This window comes from Nilaparvata lugens, chromosome X, assembly GCF_014356525.2.
Source record: "Nilaparvata lugens isolate BPH chromosome X, ASM1435652v1, whole genome shotgun sequence".
Taxonomy (NCBI): domain Eukaryota; kingdom Metazoa; phylum Arthropoda; class Insecta; order Hemiptera; family Delphacidae; genus Nilaparvata; species Nilaparvata lugens.
In genome coordinates this window covers 21,300,564-21,327,670 of record NC_052518.1, presented here as the reverse complement: position 1 = coordinate 21,327,670, position 27,107 = coordinate 21,300,564, and the positions used below count along the sequence as shown (strand labels likewise).

The following is a 27,107-nucleotide window of genomic DNA, read 5'->3' as shown; positions in this document are numbered from 1 at the left end:
CCCGCTGATCTCATCTTTGGACGATCCAGTCGGGGGTCCAGGGGGCGGAGCCCCCTGGCTAGATGGATATGGCGAGCGAAGCGAGCCTGACGGCTAGTATTTAATATAGTCATCGAATGAAAAAAAACATGAGGACAAGGCTCTTTGGGCCGCTGATTCCATGGATTGATTGGGCAGTTATGTTATATATGTCAAACAATTCATGTTTTTTGCGGCCCAGAGTAATAGGACCTGAGCGAGGATCACTGCATAGCGGCCCAGCACAAGTACGTTTACAATTTATTATATGCGAGTGTTACGAGTATGAGTAATGCTAGTTTCTATGTTTATAAAAATTATAATGGTAAACCATACACGTCAAGAAAATACTCCATTAATGATGAACTATAATATAAACTATAATGTAATATAACTATAGGCCTATAGCTATAATATAACTTTAATGCTAGTTTTTTATGTTTATAAGAATTATTATGGTAAACCATAAACGTGAAGGAACGACTCCATTAATAATGAATCATAAATTTATACATTTATAAATATATATATATATATATATATATATATATAATATATATATATATATATATATATATGTGACTCCTGTTTTAATTTATATTACAAACTTTAAAGTGTCTCTATATATATATATATATATATATATATATATATATATATATATATTATATATATATATATATATATATATATATATGTGACTCCTGTTTTAATTTATATTACAAACTTTAAAGTGTCTCTATATATATATATATATATATATATATATATATATATATATATATATATATATATATATATATATATATATATATATATAAATAGATTGACAACACTTAAAAACTTACATTAGAAATGGGGGAAATTTTCGGAGACTGAGTCTCCTTCCTCAACCGAGCAGACTGCAGTTTTGAATCCAAAGGTCGACCACAGAGTACGCACGGAGACTCAATTGTAGCAGCAGAGACCACAGATTACGTGGTGCAGACGGATGGAGAGAAAAATGGTACACATTCAGGGGATATTATGGGGTATTTAGAGGGCGCTGACAAATGGGATATTTAAGATTTGGGTAAGTTATGAATAAGGAAAGGTGTAGCTTATGAATTGATAGAAAAGAGGAGATTTAAAATTAGAAATCAAAAAAGAATTGGACTGAAATTGGAGAAAGGAATTGTAGAATTTTACTTGAATGAAATTTGTTTTTCATTTCTATTGAACATTTAATATATATTTGATATCTGTGAAATTTATTATGATATGATGGAATTTATTGCAATTTAATTAAACAGTTGGTGTAGAGTTGATAGCTATGGTACTATTGCTGTCTGTTGAGACCAGGACTGGAAGCAGCTCTAAGCACCCAAATAAAAGCCAATTCTTTTGTCTTGACATCTATGGAGGGAGCTGTGGGAGGGAGGGAGGCAAGGACTTAGACTTTGAAGCATTGGTCAAAGTTCTTGTTGTGCTCAGAGCCATGGGTAGGGATGGGCAGGGAGGTATTATTTTTAAAGGAAGCCCTGTGATTGTTGATCCGGAGGTTTAGGGCAGTGGTGGTTTCACCTATGAAGAAGGCAGGACAGAAGTTGCAGGAAAGGAGGTAGATGCAATTTTTGGAGATGCAATTACTGGATTGATGGGTTTAGTTGGTGATAGGACTGGTAAAGGAAATGGAAGAATCAGTGATAGGACAGGTTTTATAGCTGGGGCGTTTGCAAGGTAAGGTACGAGGTGGAGTTGGGATTTCATCAGAGGTGAGTGATTTGTTTTTACTGAACATTTTCTTGAGGTTGGGAGGTTTCTTATAAATGAGGGAGGGTGGTTGCTGGAAAAGGTGTTTGGTAGAGGGGTTGGAGGAGACGACATAGAACAGATCTTAAAGCACAGGTTTGAGGTTTTCGATTCCAGGGAAGTAGGTGGTACAAAGCTTTGTCAACAGACAGCAATAGTACCATAGCTATCAACTCTACACCAACTGTTCAATTAAATTGAAATAAATTTCATCATAACATAATAAATTTCACAGCTATCAAATATATATTAAATTTTCAATAAAAATAAAAAATAAATTTCATTCAAGTTCAATTCTAAATTTCCTTGCTCCAATTTTAGTCTAATTCTTTTTTGATTTCTAATTTTAAAATCTCCTCTTTTCTATCATTTCATAAAATATATATTTAAACTGCAGTATCTAATAAATTAGATTGAATAACTGCAGTCTGCTCGGTTGAGGAAGGAGACTCAGTCTCCTAAAATTTCCCCCATTTCTAATGTAAGTTTTTAAGTGTTTTCAATCTATTTATATCTTTTGTCTTCTGTTATAATATAACTGTCATATAATGTTATTATTATAACTGTTATATATTATTATATAACTTACATTAGAAATGGGGGAAATTTTCGGGAACTGAGTTCTTTTCCTCAAACGAGCAGAGAGTGGTACAGTTTGAAATCCAACGGTCGTGTGACCACAGAGTACGCACGGAGAGTCAATTGTAGCAGCAGAGACCACAGATTACGGTAGGGAAGTATTATTTTTAAAGGAAGCCCTGTGATTGTTGATCCGGAGGTTTAGGTCAGTGGTGGTTTCACCTATGAAGAAGGCAGGACAGAAGTTGCAGGAAAGGAGGTAGATGCAATTTTTGAAGATGCAATTACTGGATTGATGGATTTGGTGGGTGTAGTTGGTGATAGGACTGGTAAAGGATATGGAAGAATCAGTGATAGGACAGGTTTTACAGCGGGGGCGTTCGCAAGGTAGGGCACCAGGTGGAGTTGGGATTTCATCAGAGGTGAGTGATTTGTTTTTACTGAGAATTTTCTTGAGGTTGGGAGGTTGCTTATAAATGAGGGTGGGTGGTTGCTGGAAAAGGTGTTTGGTAGAGGGATTGGAGGAGACGACATGGAACAGATCTTTAAGTGTCTTCTGTTATAATATAGCTGTTATATAATGTTATTATTATAACTGTTATATATTATAATATAGCTTACATTAGAAATGGGGGAAATTTTCGGGAACTGAGTTCCCTTCCTCAACCGAGCAGAGAGTGGTACTTTTTGAAATCCAACGGTCGTGTGACCACAGAGTACGCACGGAGAGTCAATTGTAGCAGCAGAGATCACAGATTACGGGTGCAGACGGATGAAGAGAAAAATGGTACAGATTCAGGGGGACATTATGGTGTATTTGGGGGGCGGTTACAAACCCTTAACTCCCCTGATATGGCTCCGTTTCATTGACGACATATTCCTGATATGGCCTCATGGACATGATACCCTCTCCCACTTCCTCAATCAACTCAACTCCAACTACTCTGTCTCCTTTACCTGGAATATTTCTGAATCCTCCATCAACTTCCTAGATGTCAATGTAATCCTTTCCAACTTCAATACCTTACTCACCAATACTTTCACCAAATCCACCCACACTCAACAGTTCCTACACTTTGAAAATTGCCATCCCTACCACATCAAAAGATCCCTCCCACGTTCCCTCTCAATCCGAGGCCAAAAAATTTGCAGTGATCCCCACCATCTTGACCAGTACCTCAAAAAACTCCACCAAACCCTCCTGAAATGTAACTATCCTAAAAGGTTGTTACAGAAACAAATCTCCTCCAAAACTGGCACTAATCCAACCACAAAGAATTCCCAAATCCCACAATCTCCAAAACTCTGAACCACCTACTTCCCTGGAATTGAAAACCTCAAACCTGTCCTTAAAGATCTGTTCCATGTCGTCTCCTCCAATCCCTCTACCAAACACCTTTTCCAGCAACCACCCACCCTCATTTATAAGCAACCTCCCAACCTCAAGAAAATGTTCAGTAAAAACAAATCACTCACCTCTGATGAAATCCCAACTCCACCTCGTACCTTACCTTGCAAACGCCCCAGCTATAAAACCTGTCCTATCACTGATTCTTCCATATCCTTTACCAGTCCTATCACCAACTACACCCACCAAATCCATCAATCCAGTAATTGCATCTTCAAAAATTGCATCTACCTCCTTTCCTGCAACTTCTGTCCTGCCTTCTTCATAGGTGAAACCACCACTGAACTAAACCTCCGGATCAACAATCACAGGGCTTCCATTAAAAATAATACTTCCCTACCGTAATCTGTGGTCTCTGCTGCTACAATTGACTCTCCGTGCGTACTCTGTGGTCACACGACCGTTGGATTTCAAACTGTACCACTCTCTGCTCGTTTGAGAAAGGGAACTCAGTTCCCGAAAATTTCCTCCATTTCTTATGTAAGTTATATAATAATATATAACAGTTATAATAATAACATTATATAACAGTTATATTATAACAGAAGACACTTTAAAGTTTGTAATATTAATTATTAAAACAGGAGATACAAGATATAAATAGATTGAAAACACTTAAAAACTTACATTAGAAATGGGGAAAATTTTAGGAGACTGAGTCTCCTTCCTCAACCGAGCAGACTGCAGTTATTCAATCTAATTTATTAGATACTGCAGTTTTAATATAAAGTTATATATATATATATAAATAAATTAAAACAGGAGGCACAAGACATAAATAGATTGGAAACACTTAAAAACTTACATTATAAACGGAAATTTTCGGGAACTGAGTTCCCTTCCTTAACCGAGCAGAGAGTGGTACAGTTTGGAATCCAACGGCTACGACCACAGAGCACGGTGAGTCAATTGTAGCAGCAGAGACCACAGATTACGCGGTGCAAACGGATGGAGAGAAAAAGGGTACAGAGTCAGGAGATATTATGGGGGTATTTAGGGGGCGGTTACAAACGATATACATATATATTATATGTATCGTTTTAGAAATATCAAGTAGCACTAAGAAATTAGTTATATATATATATATATATATATATATATATATATTATGTCGAGTTGTAAGTTGCGGACCAGAGTGTTGGATTTTGAAGTTGGGTTTGAAAATATATTTCATGTTTCTAAACCTATCTGGATGGGGGCATAAAAAGAACTAATTTTTAATATTATTTGTACATTGACATGGGTTTACAGTTATTGTTTCCCATTCCACCGGCATTAAAGGAGGAGTATTGTTCTCTCTTGATAGTTCCATGCTCCCATTCAGATAGGTTTTACCCGAAAGCTTAATGTAGAATAAGAATTTTCCGATCGATATTCAAAATGTGCATCCGTCTTCCAAAGGAAATTAATATAGTGAAATTCACTTTAAGATGTCTGCATTCCTTACAAATAGCATGAATAATTTTAGCTTAGACAATGTTGAGAATTTTAAGTGGGTTTATCTCACTACACTCATTTTCTCAATGAAGAAATTTGAATACAGTAACTCATTGAATAGCCTAATAGTCTACAGAAAGTCAACCATGTACAAAGATAATGAGATTTGAAGAGTCTTGATTTGATAATGGTTCAAAGAGTCATGAGAAAATATTTTTTAAAAAATGAGTGATACCTTATTGAAGATCGAAACATAATATCAGGTGTCAATTGGAAATCGGAGTCAGTAACCTCTTCAACACATGACAGTTCTTCCTCGGTCAAATCCAAAATAGTTCTGTTAGCCAAAGCTTCAGGAAAAGAACAAGTCACATTTTTCCAAGTTTCATCCGGAGTTATTTTACTTTTAAGCCAGCGTTTAAGTGGCCTCAGGTAGCAGTTACACAACATTGGATTACCTGCAAAAATTCAATTTCAATCAAATAAATGGCAAAAACACGTAAAATGCCATCAGCATACATAAAGCATCTCTCAGGGCCAAGCCACACGAGACGGTTTATCAGTCGGCACGACAGGACAGGAAGCTCTCCTATTGGATGATTGGTTGACGAATCAAGTGAGCTACCTATCCAGATAATCCTGTCGTGTGTTTCCTGTCCTGTCATGCCAACTGGAAAACACCTTGTATGGCTTGGCCCTAAAAGCACATGCTACAATATTGTAGCATGGTGATGTGGTATAAATGCAATGATATATCATTATAATTATAGTATAGTACAGTACGTAAGCGTATTAATTTTCAATGCTTTTAGTATGAAGAATATTGCAATTTAATCGTTCACACAATCAGAACAACTAACAGAATTACAAAACAAATGTAAACAGACTATAGTGAGATTCACTTTGAAAAGAAACTGAAGATTCTTTTTAAACCTATAAATAGCATCGATGCTTCCCATTCAATCAAAGGTGACAGTTAGTGAATCTCACTATAGTGACATGTTGTAGAGCTCTAACAATTTGTGCCTTTACTATTTTTTAAGGGAACAAAATATTCAAAATAGGATCTTGACATTACATCATCAACGCACAAGCTTGGATCATATGTGAAGATTAACCTTAGCAATGTGGTTAGATCGAGTTAGTCTCTTACTGTAATATTTATAGTACTAGTATGTAGGCAAAGGTACTCTTGGGATATTTCATCGTTTTCTTTGAAGTTATGTTTATCTTTCTTAATATTTATTATTTATATTTAACAAATTAAATTTTCAACCATTAATAAAGAAAAATCTTTAAGGAAAATAATGGCTTCGTAATTACTTGTACAGTATATATTCTAAATACAAGGAGGTGCAGAGGAAACGCATGTTTTTCGAACCGCTAGTACTCGGCGAAGGGACGGGGTATTGCCCTTGAACGATGTATTTCCGAACCACAATTTGAATATACATGATGGTGAAGAGGAAACGCATGTTTTTTGAACCGATATTACTCGGCGTCGGAAGAAGCTATTGATTTTGAACGAATGTTGGCAGACGGCCCTTACTATGCAGTTTCAGTACCTATGGATCATTGGAACGTACAACATCGTGTGTTCACTGTCGACCAGTTTTTTTCAGTCAAAGTCTTTATCCATCAATATTTTAGAGTTGGACTTCAAGGTACAGTGCCTGATTGAAATACTAAACTCCGATGTGTTGCAGAGTTTTGTAGAGTGTTGCAGAGTACTGGTTCTGTGATGAAAAAGAAACCACCTGGTTTTCCCCGTTCAGTTGTGCAACGGAAAATGTAGACCGAGTCAGTGTCGTCTAGTCCTGAGACCATATCGTCTAGTTGATCGTCTAGGACTAGTAACAACTGTCGTTCTGACTCGGTCTACATTTTTCGGAGTACGAACTAATCGGGGAAAACCAGATGGTTTCTTTTTCATCACAGAACCAGCACTTCTAAATGCTGAAACCCATCAGAGTACAGTATTTCGATAAGGCACTGCACCTCGATGTTCAACACTAAAATATTGACGGAAAAGCGTTGCACTGTAACTACAGATTCATTGTTTCTAAGAAACTGCTCGACAGCAAACACACGATGTTGGAACGTATCAACGCTCCATAACGATTGAAACAGCATAGTATGGGCCGTCTGTCAACATTCGTTCAAAATCAATAACTCCTCCCGACGCCGAGTAATATCGTTTCAAAAAACATGCGTTTCATCTGCACCATCATGTATATTCGAATTTTGGTTCGGAAATACATTAATCTAATTGAGGAATCTGTCTGCGTAATTTAATGTTTCAAATCATTCCTGTTGCCGCACATTTACGTGAATAAACAAACACAACCCTACTCTATATTATTACAACATAGATTAATATAGAAAATAGCCACTCACCCCCATAGAATACTTTGGACCCTTTCTTGGCAGAGTCAAGAATCTCATTGTAAACCATTTCAATTTCATTATTACTGACATCTATGTAAGTCAAATGCTTGAATTTATCGACGGGTAGTGCATGTAGATGATTGTTGGCTAGCGACAGCGATGTTAAATTCGCTTGTAAATTAAATACGTCTGTAGGAAGTTCAGTAATCTCATTATTGGATAGGTCTAATTTTTGCAGGGATGTCAGGTTACCAACAACATCTAAAAATTTGAAAAAAAATCCAATAACATACATTCAAAATTTCCAATTAATCGTAGGGATCATTGTAATCGTACTACATTACATGCAATATTAAATTTAACAAGTGTATTGCATATATCTGATCTAGAAATATTCGTTTAAGATATAAATTGAAATAAAAAAAGATTCACATAATAACGATATAAAAGGAATAAATATTCATTCGTAAATTTATACAAGTATTTCTCAATTAGAAATACATACATTATGAATTAGATAAATATGATTATTTATTATATTTTGGACAAAAAGACTTTATCAAAACAGCTCATTCATTGAAAAAATTGACTGAAGATTACGGTGACAACTTGAAGTCTCTCTTTCTAACTGATATCACCTTGACTCTAATCTACGAAGAATATTTCTCATCCATTATAAATGTAACAAATAATTGAACATTTTCTATGTATTTGACTTTAACTTTGGTATTTTTTGTGTGAATTATCATACGGTATGAGTTTTTGGAATCAAGTATTTTTTTGCATAAATGGATCTATTCATTCTAATAAAAAAATATTATAAAACAGTACGTTCTTTTCGTACATCATAATCAATTTGTTATTTTACAATTGTAATGTGAAAATTATATTGAACCTACATTTGACACTTGAAATTAAATAATCTGCAATAAGAATCATATGAAACAAAAATTGCCTACATCGTCTATTCAATTTGTAGATATGTCATTATATAATCACGTACATCTTCGAACTTCATCAATCATGTTGTGACTGACATCAAGACTAACGACTTTCTTCGTTCCATAGGTGAAATCGAAAGATAGAACAGGTATGTTGTTGTGACTCAAGTCGATCACTTTCAATTTGTATGGCACCCATGGATTGCTGGGAAATGTTTTTCTTGTCACAAATGATACTCTGTTGTGGCTCATGTTCAACTGCAAAAAATTAAGTAAAATTTTGAAAAACTAAAATTTAAGAAACCACAACAATATCTGTAAGACTAAATCAACAATAAAATGTTCATCCAAGCAGAGATTGTTCATAGTCAACAGGTTCAAGTGTTCATAGTAAATTAATATTAACCACCATTATTATTAAATATTGATGGTCAATCAATCAATCACCAATGTTTTCTCATGATTATCTTTGTTATGCAATATCTATGCTTTAACTTGAAAAAAAAACATTTTGGGTCTGGTTGGAAAATGAAGATGTGAAATTAGTATAAAATTGACTACCAGTATAGCTTCCTGACCAACACTGAAGAACCGTGAATCAAAAGCAAATTAAATAATAAAAAAAATGAATCTTGTAGATTGATAGTGGATACAAGTTTACAAATTCGAAATGAAATACAATTCAATGAATCTTTTGTAGAAATCAATGTGGCTACTTCACAAAATGAAAACGAAAGTAAGTATCGTAAATGAATAAAGTAGTAGTCTATAGATTGCAATGTAATAATAATTTATTGCACTGACTGTGATAATAATTTTACAAAAACCAGTTGAATTATCCATATAAAGTTATTTGAAAGATTTCTAAAAACCTTAGGCCCGGTTGCAAAAAACCGGTTGAATTTTAATCATGATTAATTTTACGAGAACCAATCAGAGAAGGCTTTTTCAAAAAGAAGGCTTCTCTTATTGGTTCTCTTGAAATTAATCACGATTAAATTTAATCGACTTTTGTGCAACCGGCACTTACAATACAATAATACAAAAATAGGATAGTCCACTTACAGTTTCCAAAGACAAACAGTCTTCAAACACGCTATGAGTTTTGTTATCAAGAGATTCCAACATGTTATGAGACAAATCCAGCAATTGGAGAGACACCAGACCTGAAAAAATTCGATACTACTCATCTCAGGGATGAAACATACTAAAATAATAAGAGGTAGTGAAATAAGACCTACATCGGTCTAGTAACGTTTTAAACATCTTGAATTGTAATTTAAATGAAATCTAAACACATAATTCAAAACTCATGAACTATAAATAAAATGAGATCAAACTATTATAGAAAATTATCATTAGATTATAGTAGAGTTGAATATGAATACATGATAAATGCTAATGCAAGCTTTAGATCACTGAAGACTCCAAAAGCCCAGTCGGATAAGGTTCACGAACATTTGAAAAACTGCTAATGAAAATTCATTTAAAATTTTGACCTAATTAAGTTCAAGTTATTTCAAAATAGAAATGATACCCGGGTATACCGATTCTCTTGAAGCTGAAGGATATTTGTTTTGACGCAATTGGTAAAATAAAGCAATTTAAAGAGCACAGTGACTGTCATTAGTTTTTCGCAAGAATTACCTTGAAATACACCATTATGGAGATGATGGAGTTGGTTATGAGACATGTTCAAATGTAGGAGTTGCAGCAGTCCATTGAAGGCCATCACACTCACGTTAGCTATCTTGTTGTACGATAGATCCAGATTTAAAACTATAGGTAGAGTGCCGAATGCTGATTTTCCAAGCTCCTCCAATTCGTTGTTCTTGGAAATAATGCGAAAGTAAAAAGAGTTTATTATACTTTCATGACTTAATTTCGAAAGAATAAGATATTTTTATTATGTTTTTGTATTGCTTTTAAGGAATAAATTTGATTTGATAAGTTATGAACTGGCAATCACAGTGGGTTGAGCAGTTAGAACACAATCATTTTTTTTATTTACAAAAACACATAATCAAGCCAATGATTGAGCTATTGGGCCATATGAATAAAGTTGAGCATTTGCTTATACTTATAAAATATGGAGCATATGCTTCATTTTCTATGAATAAACGTGAGCAAAACCTTTTGCTCATGCTCATAAAAAAATGGTTTGAGCATTTGCTCAAAAGTAAAAGCTTTTGTATAAATAAACTAGAGTATTTGCTCAACTTTTGAAGCAAATGCTTCAAAAAAGGTGAGTCTAGTCTAGAGCAGCTTATCACATTTTGCTCATAGTAAAATGGCTCAACTAATTCGTATGAGGAAGAGGAAACTACACCAGATACGATCACAACCAATAGTTGGAAACTATAAAACTCTTTTTAGATTCAACCATGATATAAATCACCATTATTCCTACAAAAGTATAAATATAAAAGATAGCAGCTACCTGATATAAAGATAGCCATCACAAAATAGGAAATAGGCATTTAAGAAGATGAGAGTTTAGACGATTAAAAGAAGGCTATTGATATTATAAGAATATGCTGAAGATTATTATAGAGATGACATTTTTTCACGCTATTATTTCAAAAATGTATGCGTATAAACTAATGAATGAATAATAGAATTGAATGGAACCAGAAATTGTCAGTTTCTTATTTATAAGAATAGCCAGCAGGTTCGCTTCGCACGCCTGTCAATTAGTTCTTGAGAATGTCTAGAAAACGCTCGAAAACCGCCAATCTTGGGCGGAGCTTGAGCGTTATTTCGAAACCCTCCCAATACAACATTTTCATACCTCTGTTGACCCTGGGTACCAAATTTGAACATTTTTTTTTCCCAGTTAGTTCTTGAAAAAGCTATGAAAACGCAGATAAACGATTGAAAAACGAAGTTTTGTGTGCATCTTTGGAAATTTTAGTGCGCCTGTAGAAGGCCAACTAAACAACCCTGCCAAATTTGAACATATTTGGTCCAGTAGATCTTTAGTTCTGAATGAGTAAGTGGATGAATCAGTGCCATTTCGCTTTTATACAGAGTGGGTGGAAAGTCCGAGAACGGCTTAATATCTCATACACAAAGGTAATTTGACGGTGGGTGTGATTGGAGATCCTACTAAAATTGAAAATACTACTTTACTATGACTTAAAAAATCTGATCCGCCATTTTGAATGCAACTTTGTTTTTTAAACAAGGAGGTGGTCATGCGATACATGATTTCGATACGGAATTTAAAGAGAAAATGAATGGCGAAAACCGCACATCGATATCTCAAACCGTTTCGAAGATATTCACATTATAATAAGAAAACAAAGATATTGTCAAATTTCACTAAAAATTCATTAAAAACTTTAAAACAGAACCATGGTTTCACGTAGTTAACCAACGCATCATCAGCTGTACTGAGGAATGAGGATACAGAAACATTCTTAACCTTATCTTAGTAGTCTAGAGCTCCTAAATAATTGGGTCGCAATAACTAAAGTAATGAAAGTAATGAATATTATAATATTTTGATATTATACACCTTTGTAATTATTTTCTAGGTAAAATTAAATTTTCTTTCAGTAAAAGGGATGATTATATATATTTTTTTCAATTTATTTTTATGACCACTCTATACAGCTGGTCTGTTACTCTGTCTCTGACTTGGAGACTGTCTATCATGTCTTTGGCATTTGGCTTGACAATCTATAGGCTATTTGAGAAAAAAATTTACTTGAAAGGTTATATTTCAAACCTTTCAAAAATTACAGCAAAATAAAGTTTAACACAAATTTCAATGATAATAATGAGTTGAATTCCAATGTCCTAAATTTAATACAACAGTCCTATAATGGTTATATTATATTATGTACCAGAAAACCTTGAGAAATAAGATGGAAAATATACAGAATGGCCATATAGGCTACAATAGCTCATTACTTACACAAATTAGGAACTTGAGAATAAAATGGAAGTATACAATTCAAACAAGGTTTGTTTGATGAAGACTACTCTAATCTGTTAAACTTTTATCGAGTTTTTGGCTAATGGTTATGTGTGCCTATTCATACTAATCTACAATGAGCAGAAATATTGGAAATATAAAGTTGGGCTGCAGCCAAAACCTAAATTAAGTCTCATGAAATTGATGTTGAAATGTGTTGGTGCTCATTATACTTGAAGAAAATACTGTATATTATACTCTATACAGGGCTAATAATTAGTATTGGGAAAAATTTAAACATGATTATTCTAAACTAGTTATGAAAAGAACAAAATTACTACTATTGTATCATCTTCTAATCAGTGAAAGATTATTCTTGACTATAATGGGATGATAAACTGAAGTTAAAGCTCTTCAAATTTAAAAACTGTGGGATATTGTTAAGCAATTGTAAATCTAACTTATAGGTGGTTTTCAACTATTCTACTTATGCTACAATTTACAAATTAAATTCGGTTTGTTCATTCAGGCTAGTGACTGAGTTATCCTTTTCCAATTTGTGGATTTCAATGGCCTCTAATACATTCAGTAGTTTACTTTTCTGGCAGAAGTGGATGAACTCTACATCATTAGCAGAATTGAAGTTGTGGCAAGTGTCTAAGAGGTGTTCTGCAAATTATGAAATTTGTATATTTGCATATTAATAATATTCACATTATTAATCATTGCTATTCAAATCAGAAAGGGAAGAAAAACGTATGAGTGCGCTTAGTATCTTATGAAATAATGTGATGTCAAGGTGGGTGTGATTGAGGATCCTACTCAAATTGAAAATACTACTTGACCTTGACTTTAAAATCTGGTCCGCCATTTTGAATGCAAGATTGTTTTTTAAATAGGAAGGTGCTCATGTGATACATAATTTCGATACGGAATTTCAATAAGAAATGAATGGTGAAAACCGCAAATCGATATCTCAAACCGTTTCGAATTTATTCACATTATAAATCAATACCATGCAAATCAGAAATGAGAAAGACAAGTTGCATTGATTAATAACGTGAATATCTTCGAAACGGTATGAGATATCGATGTGCGGGATTCGCCATTCATTTTTTCTTTAAATTCCGTATCGAAATCATGTATCACACGACCACCTTCCTATTAAAAAAAGTTGCATTCAAAATGGCGGACCAGATTTTAAGAGTCAAAGTAAAGTAGTATGTATTTTCAATTTCAGTAGGATTCCCAATCACACCCACCGTCAAATTACCTTTGTGTATGAGATATTAAGCCGTTCTCAGACTTTTCACCCACTCTGTATAAAGATTACTGAGAAACTATAGTGAGATTCATGACCAAGTGTCAGCTCTAATTCAAGAGAATTAATTAATGAAGAAGCGAGCTTGAGGTCAATATGGCAGAAATTTTACTCAAGTTACAACACCAATCCAGAAGTAAAAACTTACTCAAAATTCTCAATTCAATTAATAAAATGGCAGCTTGGTAGCTACAGTACAAAACTTTCAATACATATTTGAAAGAATTAGAAAAGCTAATTAGCCTAAGGTTGTTTGAATAATTCTAGAAATAAATCATAAATAAGATACGGTAAAATGAGAATCTCACAGTAGTACAGGTATTGTACTGTTGTAGAAGTGAAATTCTATATTTTATTAGATAAGTTTGATTATTTTAGAATGTATGAATATTATTTTTTAATGTATGATTATTTTAATAATATTTACCTTAACAGAAAGCCATTGCAGCGATGTAAGAGAGCTAAGACTTTGCCATGGTGGCAGTGAGATACCATTCAAGCTGAGGTCGAGTTTTGTCAACGTGAGCAGATGACTGAAGCTGCCAGACTCAAGGCTGTCTCCTAGGATATTGTTGCTGAGATTCAGCTCCAGTAGCGAGTTCATCGATGGCCAAGTAGAGGGCGGCATTTCTTCTATTGAGTTCTCACTCAAGTCCAGTTTGGCAAGGGAGATAGGTATCTGCGAAGAAGATTCTAACATAATTTATTGCTATTTGATTAGAATTATTTCATTTGTACAATGGATATTTTCCCATTGAGGAAATACGCTTCTAACCATTATTATGATGAACATGAAGAGGCGAGCTTTAGGTCAATATGGCAGAAATTTTACTCAAGTTACAACAACAATCCTGAAGTAAAAACTTACTCAGAATTGTCAATCCAATTAATAAAATGGCAGCTTGGTAACTTACAGTACAAAACTTTCAATACATATTAGAAATAATTTGAAAGAAAGAAAGGAAAAAGCGAATTAGCCTAATGTTGTTTGAATAACTAGAAATAAATCATAAGATAAGGTGCTCTGAATTCATATATTCTAATCATTTTAGATGTATTACTTCAACAAAATGTTGCCAGCCAAAATGTGGTCGACGTACTCCCTTCAGTCTGCTAGCATTGCCTGGTCGTGGGTTCAAATCCTGCCTGTAGGGATGGAAGTTTCATCAATCACTCACGCACTCATTTAAAAAGCTATGTGGTCTGATGGGCAGAAAGCTATGTGGTCTGATGGTTAGCAATGGGTTAAAATTCATGAGATCGAATTTAGTGAACAATCACACAAAACCTTTTCATGGAATTGGACGATTAATTTCTTACCTCAAGTTAGCTACCTTTTTCGCATTTTATAGCAACATTTACAAATAATTGGAGTTTATATCCTAAAATAAATTGCGTGTGAGCATTCCAAGAATTTGATTTAGTAACAGCTATATTATAATATATTCTTTCTCATGAAATTTATTCAGAATTCTTCAATTGTTCTATTGAAATGCGGGTGGACTCACCTCGAATATCTTTGATATGCTGTTATTCATCAAATTCAAAGTACGCAGGGATGTGAGTCTATTGAAAGCTGCGTTGCTGATTTTCTCCAAGTGATTGTGTTCTAGATTCATGTACAATAGAGTGGGCAATGTACCAAACGTACCACTTTGAATCTCGTTCAAACTGTTGTAGCTCAAATCGAGCCACCGCAGTCCGAACAAAGTTTGAAAAACACCAACTGCTATGTCTTTGATGAAGTTACGGCTAACGTCGATTGTATGCAGCTCGTACAGTTTTGGGAATGTGTTTTTCGGTATTTTTGTCAAACGGTTGTTGGTGACATTCAAAATTTTCAGCCCAGTCATGTTTGCCAAAGGTACCTACAAAAAATTATAAACTGAAAGTGTTATAGAGATAGAAATTATTACAGTTATAAAAATGATAGTATTCTTCGTTGATTATTGATGTGATATATTCAGAAAGATTACAAAGGAAGATAATTACAATTTTTTAGTTTAATACATTTCATCCAGTGACCTCCTGTGGAAGGGGTATAAGGCTTTGTAAATGTTTTACTAAAATTCAGTTTCGTAATTAAACGAATTAATTAGAAGTCGTTCGAGTTGAAGTCGATTCTCTAGTGCCGGCAAAGTGATCGTGGAATTCGGAAATTGAATAGAAGCAATGCTTCACCAGCTCCCACTTTCGATTTTGAATCCACTTTCCAAATTCCATTTTGAATATTTTCGACTCCAGCTCCTTCATATTATCAGCATCAGGTAAGGCATTATAAAGATTAATGCCTAAACTTTTAACCCCCTTAGCATATAGTGTGGTTCTATGCTGTTCAACTCTGAGATGGTGACGTCTCCGGGTATCATGAGAATGTATCAAAGAGCCTCTAACCATACTATTTTCGTTCTTTTTAATGAGACAAATACATTCTCATTCTCAAAACGGCCAGAGAATGAAAAACGTTATATTTTTGTATGTGTTGTAATAAAAAAAAGGTAATAAAAATAGTGTAATTTATTGATAACTGTTGTAATGATAGATTTAGGCCAATTGCAACAAAATTACATGTATATTACATGTCCAAAGTTAATAATAAATAAAGTTATATTTTTCAAGCAAATGTTGCAAATCAATAACATCGGGTTCACTATTGTGATATCAGCTGATATCATGTGAACAGGCTGAACATGTCATTATTCAAAAGTATGCAAATCAGCGAAAAAGAATAAATATTCGAACAAAATTGAAACGGGCACTGCTGAAAACGTAAATGTTACAGGAATAGTTACCAGTAATCGCAATCCTACATCTCTTTCAAAATCTGTTGTAAAGGAACTAATAAGAGGATCAGAGTATCTGGAGATAGGGTATCAGAGAAACTGAGTATCAGAGAGACTGGGTTAATGTTATGGAGGTGAATCTGCATACCTTGATACCGTCTTCTTCATCCTTTACCCACACTTGTGGGATCGATGGCGTCATAATACAAAACACTACATAAAACATGATTACGATCAAGGATAGGCATTGTGATGATGTTATAAAGAATAAGCATACTATTATTGATATTACATTAGTGATGGATAGACATCAGCACCTCGACGTTAAAAAAAGTATTTTTTTTAATGTAGATTAGATTCAGAGGCTTGGACTTGGAAAAAACGCATTATACTGTCATAGAAAAACACCATTTGACTAACCTGTAAAAGATCTGTCAATAAATTGAAGGAAAGCTGCAATTCTGTTGCGTAACTGATCTCATCGAATGCTTTGCTCTGGATATCCTCCAGTTTATTATAGGATAGATCCAGCACGGTTATATTAGCGCAGTTGACGAACGCATCTTTTTTGATTTTTGTAATCTTGTTGTGCGACAGATTCATGTGGACTAGGTACAGATCTTTGAACGCAAATCCTTCTATTTCATCTACCATATTCTCGGAGACGTCTATAACCTGTAAAGGAGAATTTGGGTTCACACAAATTTCATGAATTATCATTTTCAATAGAAAAGTAAAGACTCGTTTCATAGCATAAAACACACCTCAATTACGCATCTAATTAATTAAACACACACATAAGGCATTTAACTATCACCTGACACGCACGAACGAACGATAGCATAACAATGAATATTGCACATGGAATCGATGTATGTATAACAGAAGACATCAATAAAGATAATAATGTGATTCTAGATTACTTGAGTATTTTAAATGATAATAGATTTGAATGAAATGTTCATTAATTAAGCTCCAAGTAAGATCATAATATTTTCTCTGAAAAAGTTAATAGTAAATTTGTACGTAATATTTGAAATATACTTAAAACCACAATAAATTATATTTATTGTAATTATTTATATATTATTAAATCTATTATAATTGTATATTATTACGGATCATTACTCATTAGTGTTGTATTTGAGATACAAGACAGTGACAAGATCTGATAAGATAGGAAATGAAAAAGTCAGTATCACTTAAATAGATTATGGAATTTTGAATCAATACCTTTTTAATGAAAATTGAAATTGGCTGTACAATAGCAAATTTTCTTATGAGTTAAACATTGACGACCTTGCTGATTTTTTTGTGTCTAAATTGCTCTATTATAATATTGAAACCATCCATACAAAAACAAATTTCTCGCAAAAACATAGCTCTTAAACCATGAATAGCCCCTGGTATATTAAATTCTATTCTGAAAAGAGATAAGATGTATAAGAATTTGCGGAAAGATCCATTAAATCTTATATTCAATGAATCTTTTATAAAATATAGAAATGGCCATGGCATTATAAAATATTATATTATATAAATATTTTATTTTATAAAATATATGGCCATGGCATTGGAAACTGCTAAAACCAGCTATTTATTATTTATTTATTTATTTATTTATTCATGTTACAAACAAAATACATTTCAAATAAAATATAATACACATTTTTTCCATGCATGGGCAAAATGCCTGTGTGCAGGAAAGAGTAACAATCTGAATAGTTCATAATGACAATAGTTCATAATAAGTTAACATAATGAAATACATGACAATATATGTGAAAGATGGAGAAGATTGAAATGAGTGATGGAAAAATGAAGTATGTTGTGAAGAAGAAGAAGAGAGAGAAAAATGAATGAGGGGCAGAAAACTCACTGTCAAGCCAAGAACAAGAGAAACGGATCAGAACAATGGCCAACCGACTCAGCATGCATTAAGGCTAGTCTTATCAAAATTATAATTTGATTTAAGGAAATCTAAAATTCTTATCCTACCAACCTCCAAAAGCCATCTATTAATGTGGCGTTTGTATACACCTATGGACCGAGTTTCAATGTATTTAATGTGTTGGGGGAGTTTTGAGTAAAGTATACTTGCTTTATAGAAGGAATTTGTTGTGTTTATTGATTTTAGTACTCTAGGAATAGCAATGCCACCGTTCACCGAGCTCCTGGTTGTGTAGCCATGTTGCACTTGAGCGAATATGTCTTGTTTATTCTTGTAGATGTGCATAAGTAGGGATCGAACATACAGCTGATTAATATTAAATACTTCAAACTCGTTAAATAGGGTTTCAGTAGGGTACCTACTATTTTTCTGTAACGCCGTTTTAATAATAGATTTTTGAGTCACTTCCAAGGGATTCAAGACAGTCTTTGTGGCGCCTCCCCAAGCTAAGATACCATACTGTAAGATAGATTGGGCATATGCATAATATACTTGCTTAAGCATTTCAATATTCATGATTTTACTTAGAAAATTGAAAATGTATAATAATTTCCTTAATTTATTCCTAGTGAAAATGATATGGGAGCTCCATTTCAAACGTTTATCGAATAATACTCCTAGATACTTATATTCTGAGACAGCTTCAACTGTGTCACATACCATACATTCATCCAATGCTCCACATGAGTGCAATTTTAATTCCACATCCACAGGTTCGGCATCTTCTCTCAGACAAATTGGCATGTACTTAGTTTTACTCACATTGACAGTTAGACGATTCTGATCGAACCATCTTTTCACTTTATTCAGTCCACACTCTGCATGTTTGTATACCTCATTCCAAGAGTGACCATCAAAAAGTAAAGCTGTGTCATCAGCATATAAGAAGCAATCACCGTTCTGTAGATTAAGCTTTCCCAAGTTATTAATAAAAATTAAAAATAAAATTGGTCCTAGGGTGCTTCCCTGCAGAACGCCATAATTCAACTCTCTACTTATACTATTTTCATTGAGAATAGTGACAATCTGGCGACGGTCCGAGAGATAGCTCCTGAACCAGTTTAATGACATGTCCCTTACACCAATATAATACAGTTTATTCATGAGGATATCCCGGTCAACTGTGTCAAACGCTTTTGCAAGGTCTATAAATAGCAAAAGAATTTTCCTGTTTTTCCCTATTAGGGTGTGTATATCTTTAGTCAAGTTGAATATATTATTATTTAAGTTTTTGTCGCTCCTGAAGCCAAACTGATTACTATACAGAATGTTATGTGAGGCTAAATAATCAACTAATTGCTGTCTAATAATTTTTTCTAGTATTTTGGCAAGAACACAAGTTAATGTAATAGGTCTATAACTTACATGACGGTTTTTTGGACCGTTTTTGTATATTGGAATAACTTTGCCAAGTTTAAGGATTTCCGGAAAGACACCCTCTGTGATACTTAAGTTGACTATGTAAGTTATTGGATATTTCAAAATTTCAATATTTTCCTTTATAATATCTGTGGAGATGCCATCGATTCCTGGAGATGAACCTCCTCTAATGCTATTTACAACCCTAACCACATCTTCCTCAGTAACATGTTGCAAGTCAAGTCTGGAGTCCAATTGGTGATCTCGATCATCTACAACAACTTCGCTGACCGGGGGAAATGCACTGGCAAGGCTGGCACCAACATTAACATAATAGGCATTAAAATCATTGGCAACATCAATTATATTGTGTCTGTCAATTGCAGCTCCATCATGTATAAAATTACTAATAGGGAATTTTTCTCTATTCTTTTTAGTTCCTGTCATTTCCGCTATACTACTCCATAGCCTCCTGCTATCGTTTTTCACCTCCATGATTTTATTACGATAATAACTTATCTTTGCTTCTCTAATAGCATTAGACAAGGTATTCCTATAAGTCCTAAAATTTTTTTTCAAATGATAATCCTGGGGATGCCTCTTCAACTGTTTACTCAACTTATCTCTGTGTCTGATTGATTTAATGAGACCACTAGTAATCCACGGTTTGAGTTTTCTAGTTTTAGCAGAAACAATTTTTTCTTTTTTGGATATGTTTATGATTTTTTTTAAGGTTTCTATAAATGTAACTGAAGCTGAATTGACATTATTAAATTGTTTAATTGAGGTCCAGTCATGCTCTGAAATAAGGGAACTTACTTTGGCCTTGTCTATAATAGTAAAATTCTGAGGTATCCCATTAGAAACTTCAACACGCGACAGAGGATCTATGCCCGCTACAATGAAATAATGATCAGTGAGTTCAGACATAATGACACCAGAGCGAACAATATCTGTGTCACCATAGTCAGTAAAGATATGATCAATACAACTCTTTGAAGTACTGGTAACCCTAGTTGGGACGCTAATGCAACTCACAAACCCAGTACCGCATAGAACATCCTGATAGTGTTGTGACAATGGATCTGTAGTCTCCGGCAAAATGCAGCAATTTATATCCCCAACAATCCAGTTTGTTCTGTCAGTTTTTTTAGAAAGGCAATAAGACTCCAAATCTTGAACGAAGTGATCCAGGTCGCCGGCTGAAGAGGGACGGCGGTACACTGCCAAAACGCAGTGCCGCTCTCCACTTAATTTTATGTCAATTTTTAAACATGTTGCTCCATGCAGATGAATTTCCTCACATCCTACCGCTAGACCCTTACGAACAAATACGATCACCCCATCGTTTTGATTTCTACTTTCCTTATTTAAAAATACATCGTATCCCTCCAAACAAGCACAAACATTCGCTTCATCAACCCAGGTCTCAGTTAAAACAATTATATTAAATTTAATTTTATAATTATTCAGCTACTATAAGAATAACCCTATCCGAATATGGTTGTAATAAAAAAGCTTTGGAAACTCTTAAATCAAGCTGAAAAAGATGAAAATAAAAGCATTTAAATTGACGCTGCTTGTCTAAATGACTACTTTGCAACAGTAGGTAAAACGAATGCTCAATTAATAAGTAATAATAATACAATATAATAATATCGTTGTATAAAATAATATGAGATTAATGAAAATAATAGAGAGACAATTTATTAATTCTTTAAACCTGTCAACCCGTGTGATGTTAAAAATATGATAAATCTAAAACAACTCTAGTCCTGGGGCTGATAATATCAGCAGTTCAAACCTCAAAAATATGGCACATCACATCTGAATCATTAGTTAAATATCTATAGTAGTAGTATACAACCCCATTGTTATAGCATATAGCTGACTATGCATTGTCTTCTTTATGTCTCAATTAATTATTTTCAGTTAGTTCTACTCAATCACTTGACGAGAGCACTCGGCTCCCGAAATTCTTTAATTCGGTATTTTCTGTAGTTGTAGTGTTAATAAAGTTTTAATTTTTAAAAACTCAGTCGTGTCGACCAATCACTTAACTGGCGCCCGAACTTACGTCGCGGAAAGTTTTATCGTTGTATCCATCCACGTTCATTAAAGTCGGATTCAAGAATTTTTATCTTGTGCAACGAAAAAACTTTGAGTTTCACCTCTTCATCCGTGAACCAACCCATACATTTTTCTCCAACGAGAAACTCATAGTGAAAGTGACTCGACTCCAAAATCCAAAATCTACCACTCAACTACAAAATTATTCTCCAACGAGAAAACAAAGTCAAGTGTTATCAGAGTAAACTCAAACTTTCGAAAATTTCTTCAACAAGAACAACCAGTGTTAATAAGTGCAAATCAACTCAAACTACAAAAACGAAATCAACTTCAAGTACTTCTGAATGGAAAACCACCATCAAGCTGTTATCACCACCACGCTGTAACCGTATCCAGCCTTGCAGTTAGCTCAACCCTACGCTGGCCACCGCGGAAGACGAGAGGATTCTACAGAGGGACCGAGATCTCGCCACCTACAGGAGGATTCCTGCTGTCCTTATATCATCTGAAGGAGAAGACGACACCGACGCTGACGCCGACGCTGACGACAACCGGAACATCGCCCACCAACCTCCTCAATCGACTGTGAGTAATTTCGTTATATCTCTTCCTCAACCAAACCCTACAATGCCTAATATCTCGAAACAAATTCCTAATGACATTCTTAAATTCATACCCCATTATGATGGTACTTGCTATAAGCTACCACATTTTATTAGTACTTGTAATGAATTATTAGTGTCCTATTGCAGTGAAAACATTGTCGAAAAATCAGAAAATCACTGGCTCCTTTTCAGGGCAGCCGTAAGCCGTCTTTCAGGACCCGCAGAATCAATAAAAAATTTGTTTTTAATAACAATTGTACAACTGATAGCCGCTCTAAAAACAAACTTCGCTGACAACAGGTCCGTTCCAGACCTAATTGCGGAAATCACTTTCATGAAATCCTATTCAAATGAACACTCGATCGAATTCATTAATCGCCTGTATGAAAAACGCACAACTGTGTTGACTAAATATAAAATAGATGGTATCCAAGGTGAACTTTTGACAAATCTAATGCAGCAGTTGAACGCAACTCTCACTCGTACATTGATTCACGGAGTACATCCAACTTTGGGCTCTCATTTGCAAATCCTCCAAATTCATGATCTTGACGATGCTAGACATAAGATTATTAACGACTGTAGTATTGTTCTAAGGAGCCTGAACTTCAAATCAACTATCGGTACTATCAATAAAATTGATTCAAGAGCTTTTAATCAAACGCCAATGCGATCAAACACATTCACTCATGCTTATCAAGCAAGCAACAGAGCTTTTTCTAACAACTTCTCGCAACCTCGAATACCGAATTTTTTCCAACAGAATAATGGATCACAGCAAACATTCCCCCAGAACAGAAACTTTCAACAAAATTTCCCTCAAAATCAATTTGCTCAATTCCCTCACCAACCGAGGCCTGTGCAAATCAATCCTCAATTCAGACAACCACATAATAGTAAGTGGTATTCACAAAACACTGTCAGCATGCGCACAGTTCAAACAAATCCTTCTAATCGTTTCAAACTGAACTCAAAATCTCCCTTTGAAGTGCATCATTTGCAAGATGACTTGACAGACAACTCATCTCATCCCTTCGGAAACGAAATCCAAAGCATGCAAAACCAGCTAACTTCACTTACTGAAGCATTCAACAGCATGCAGGTTCATTTTTTAGGGGTAGGCCCAACATACTCAGCGGAAACACCCCCAAAAAATTTGAATTGAATATCATAAATAAGTCGCTCCCATATTTTGTCGACCACGCTAACCGTAAATGGATGGTTGACACTGGGTTGTCAAAGAACTATGTGAACCCCTCTATCATACCACCCAATGTGACCAGATATAAAGAAAAGTTCGTAGTAAAAACACCAGCCGGTGAAAGTGGTGGAAATGAATACATTTCTATGAACTCAAATACTGTGTTTCCAGGAAGTTCACAAATCAAAATGTACATGTATGACTTTTCAACAAGATACGATATCTTATTAGGTCACGAAACTCTGAAAGAACTCAAAGCCAATGTAAATTATACAACGTTAGATTATCGTACTATTTCGAAACCGTTGTTATCAGTGATTAACTTTAATGAACAAATTCAATTGAAACCAGGATGTTGTTACTGTACCAGTTAGGTCGATTCCTAATCTCAAGACAGGACTACTTAAAGCTGTTTCTCATGAAAGTTATTACGTTGAAGAAAGTATTGTTAGTATAGAAGAAAATAGATGTAAGTGCGTAGTGTATTCCAATGAGCTCATGACAATAAGCCCTGAGCCAATGGAGATAGAAGAATAAGAAACTATTTTTGACAATGATGAAATTGATAACTCAGATGTATCAAACAAATCGGATATTATAAGAGAAATTCCTAAACTTCTTCGGACGGACCATATGAATGTCGAAGAGCGGAAACATATCATAAATCTAATACGGAATTTTCCTGAAATCATCAAACGTGAACATGATGAATTGACAAGTAGTACTAATCTGTTGAAATTCAAAATCAACACTACTGACGAAATCCCTGTATATTCTAAAAATTATAGATACCCTCAATTGTTCAGGAAGGACGTTGAATTAGAAATTGACAAACTTCTTCAGAATAAAATAATTCAACATTCTAACTCCCCATATAACAGTCCAATTTGGGTAGTGCCCAAAAAACTAGACGCCTCCGGTAAACGTAAAATACGTGTCGTTTTAGATTACAGGAAGATTAATGATAAAACGATTGAAGACAGATATCCCCTCCCAAATATTGAGGACTCAATTGGAAAAATTGGTAGGGCTACCTATTTTTCAGCGATAGATCTCGCTTCTGGATTCCATCAAATTCAAATGGAAAAGGAATCAATTCCAAAAACTGCCTTTTCAACTGAGAACGGACATTATGAATTTTTGAGAATGCCGTTTGGATTAAAGAACGCCCCAGCTACTTTCCAACGTGCAATGAACATTTTGTTTTCCAGAATGCCCAATGTGTTAGTCTACATGGACGACATAATTGTGTTTTCCGATAATCTCGAGGAACACTTGAAACATCTAAAATCAGTTTTCAAACAACTTAGAGATCATAATCTAAAAATCCAACTGGACAAAACAGAGTTTTTTAAACGAGAATTACTATACTTAGGACATATCATATCCGAACGCGGAATTCAACCCAATCCTTCAAAGCTAGAAGCTATTAAGAACTTTCCAATCCCAAAAACTGTAAAAGAAATTAAGCAATTTCTAGGATTGACAGGCTATTATCAAAAAATGATAAAAGATTACGCTAAGATTGCAAAACCTCTCACACACGCCTTGAAAAAAGATGTTAAAATCAATCCAAACAATCCAGAATATCAAAAGTCATTTGAAACATTAAAACTTCTATTACAAAACGATCCAATTTTACAGCTACCTGACTTCACAAAAACATTCATTCTGACTTGTGATGCTAGCAATTATGCTATAGGTACAGTGTTATCACAAAAATTCAATGGTAAAACCTTACCCATTGCATATGCTTCTCGTACACTTCATCGTCATGAAGAAAATCTTTCTACGATTGAGAAAGAATTATTAGCTATAGTCTGGTCATGCAAGCATTTCCGACCATACCTCTATGGTAGAAAATTCATAATCGAAACCGATCACAAACCTCTTCAATGGCTCCACAGCATTAAAGAACCGAATTCAAAATTAATTCGTATGAAATGAAACTCTTTCTAGAAGAATTTGATTTTTCAATCAAGTATGTGGAAGGTAAATCAAACCAAGTAGCCGACGATCGAGACAATATTGTAAATAATTAAAATGATGCTAATGAACAAGAAGTTGATAATCGTAGTCTAGTTACAATACATTCACAGGAGAGCTCGAACGAAGAAGTAGTTATTGCGGAAGATGACAAAATAATCAATGTTGAACAAAATCAAATCATTTTAGAACGCGGCAACAAAGAGCCTGTTTCTGTTATCAGAAAAGTTTTTACAAAAAACAGATTGACTCTATATTTTCATAGTTCATCCACTCCTTTAGATGAAATGAAGCCAGATATCTTGTGTCTGTCAGAACATGGACTGAAATCTTCTGAAATCAATCTTGTCAATATAAGTGGTTACAGCTTAATTACATATTTTTGTAGAGAGTCATATAGAGGAGGTGGGGTATCAATCTTTTTCAAAAATAATAGAAACATTGTATCTAATGTTATAAACTCCCATTTGCTGGAGGATTTTTGTGAAGAAAAGGTTCTTGAAGTTTGTTTGTTATCAATTAAGTTACAGAATGAAGAGATTTATTTATTGTCTTTGTATAGATCACCTTCTTGTGAGGTTGAGCCATTCATAGAAAACTTAGATAAGATACTGTCAAAACTATCCATTAACAGGAATAAAATAATTTTAGGGGATTTTAATATAAATACAGCCGAGGTGACAAATGAGAGCAGTTCACTCAGAGACATGCTACTATCACATAATTTAAGTTTATGCATTCATAGCTTTACTAGAGAAACAATACACTCTGAAACAATTATTGATAATATTGCAACCGATTTGAATGAAGATTTTTATATGGCTGAAGTTGTAAAAACATATATATCTGATCATCACTCCCAAATAATAGAAATATTTAGCGAGGAAGTTGATAGGTCTCAGGGTAAACCCCAAACACCCTTCACGTATTTCAGAGATTATAATGAACATAATGTAAATGCTTTTCATGAACTACTGAAAAAAGAATCTTGGGATGATATATATCGGTCTTGTAATGTTGATGAAATGTATGAATCATTCTTAAAAATATTAACCTCTCACAAAAATCAGGCTTTCCCGCTAAAAAGAAAGAAAGTATCACAGCTTAAACAGAATAAATGGATGAATAATGATGTAAAAAGAGCTAGGGAGGAATATAGAGATGCTGCTCTTTTCTATAGGCAATACAAAACTAATACTCTCAAAAACTTATTAAAACAAAAAAACAACAATACAAGAACATTTTAAACACATGCAAAACACAATTCATCACTAGGCAAATATCACATTCAGACAACTTAAGTAAGACTACATGGAATATTATAAATAATGAGGTGGGTAATAGAGC

At 34.2% G+C, this 27,107-nt stretch overlaps 1 protein-coding gene across 3 annotated transcripts in view; it reads right to left on the bottom strand.

Annotated features, from left to right (window-relative positions):
- LOC111047796 (toll-like receptor 3) overlaps positions 1–27,107 on the bottom strand; it is a 150,955-nt gene that overhangs the window by 84,742 nt on the left and 39,106 nt on the right. For all 3 annotated transcript variants that reach the window (XM_039442987.1, XM_039442988.1, XM_022333638.2), the window contains exons 6-13: positions 17,009–17,263; positions 15,314–15,673; positions 14,233–14,484; positions 10,210–10,393; positions 9,628–9,728; positions 8,625–8,820; positions 7,631–7,882; positions 5,469–5,691 (exon numbers count right to left, since the gene is read on the bottom strand). In XM_039442987.1, the coding sequence (XP_039298921.1) occupies positions 5,469–5,691; positions 7,631–7,882; positions 8,625–8,820; positions 9,628–9,728; positions 10,210–10,393; positions 14,233–14,484; positions 15,314–15,673; positions 17,009–17,263 (1,823 nt within the window). The remainder of the gene's footprint in view (positions 1–5,468; positions 5,692–7,630; positions 7,883–8,624; positions 8,821–9,627; positions 9,729–10,209; positions 10,394–14,232; positions 14,485–15,313; positions 15,674–17,008; positions 17,264–27,107) is intronic.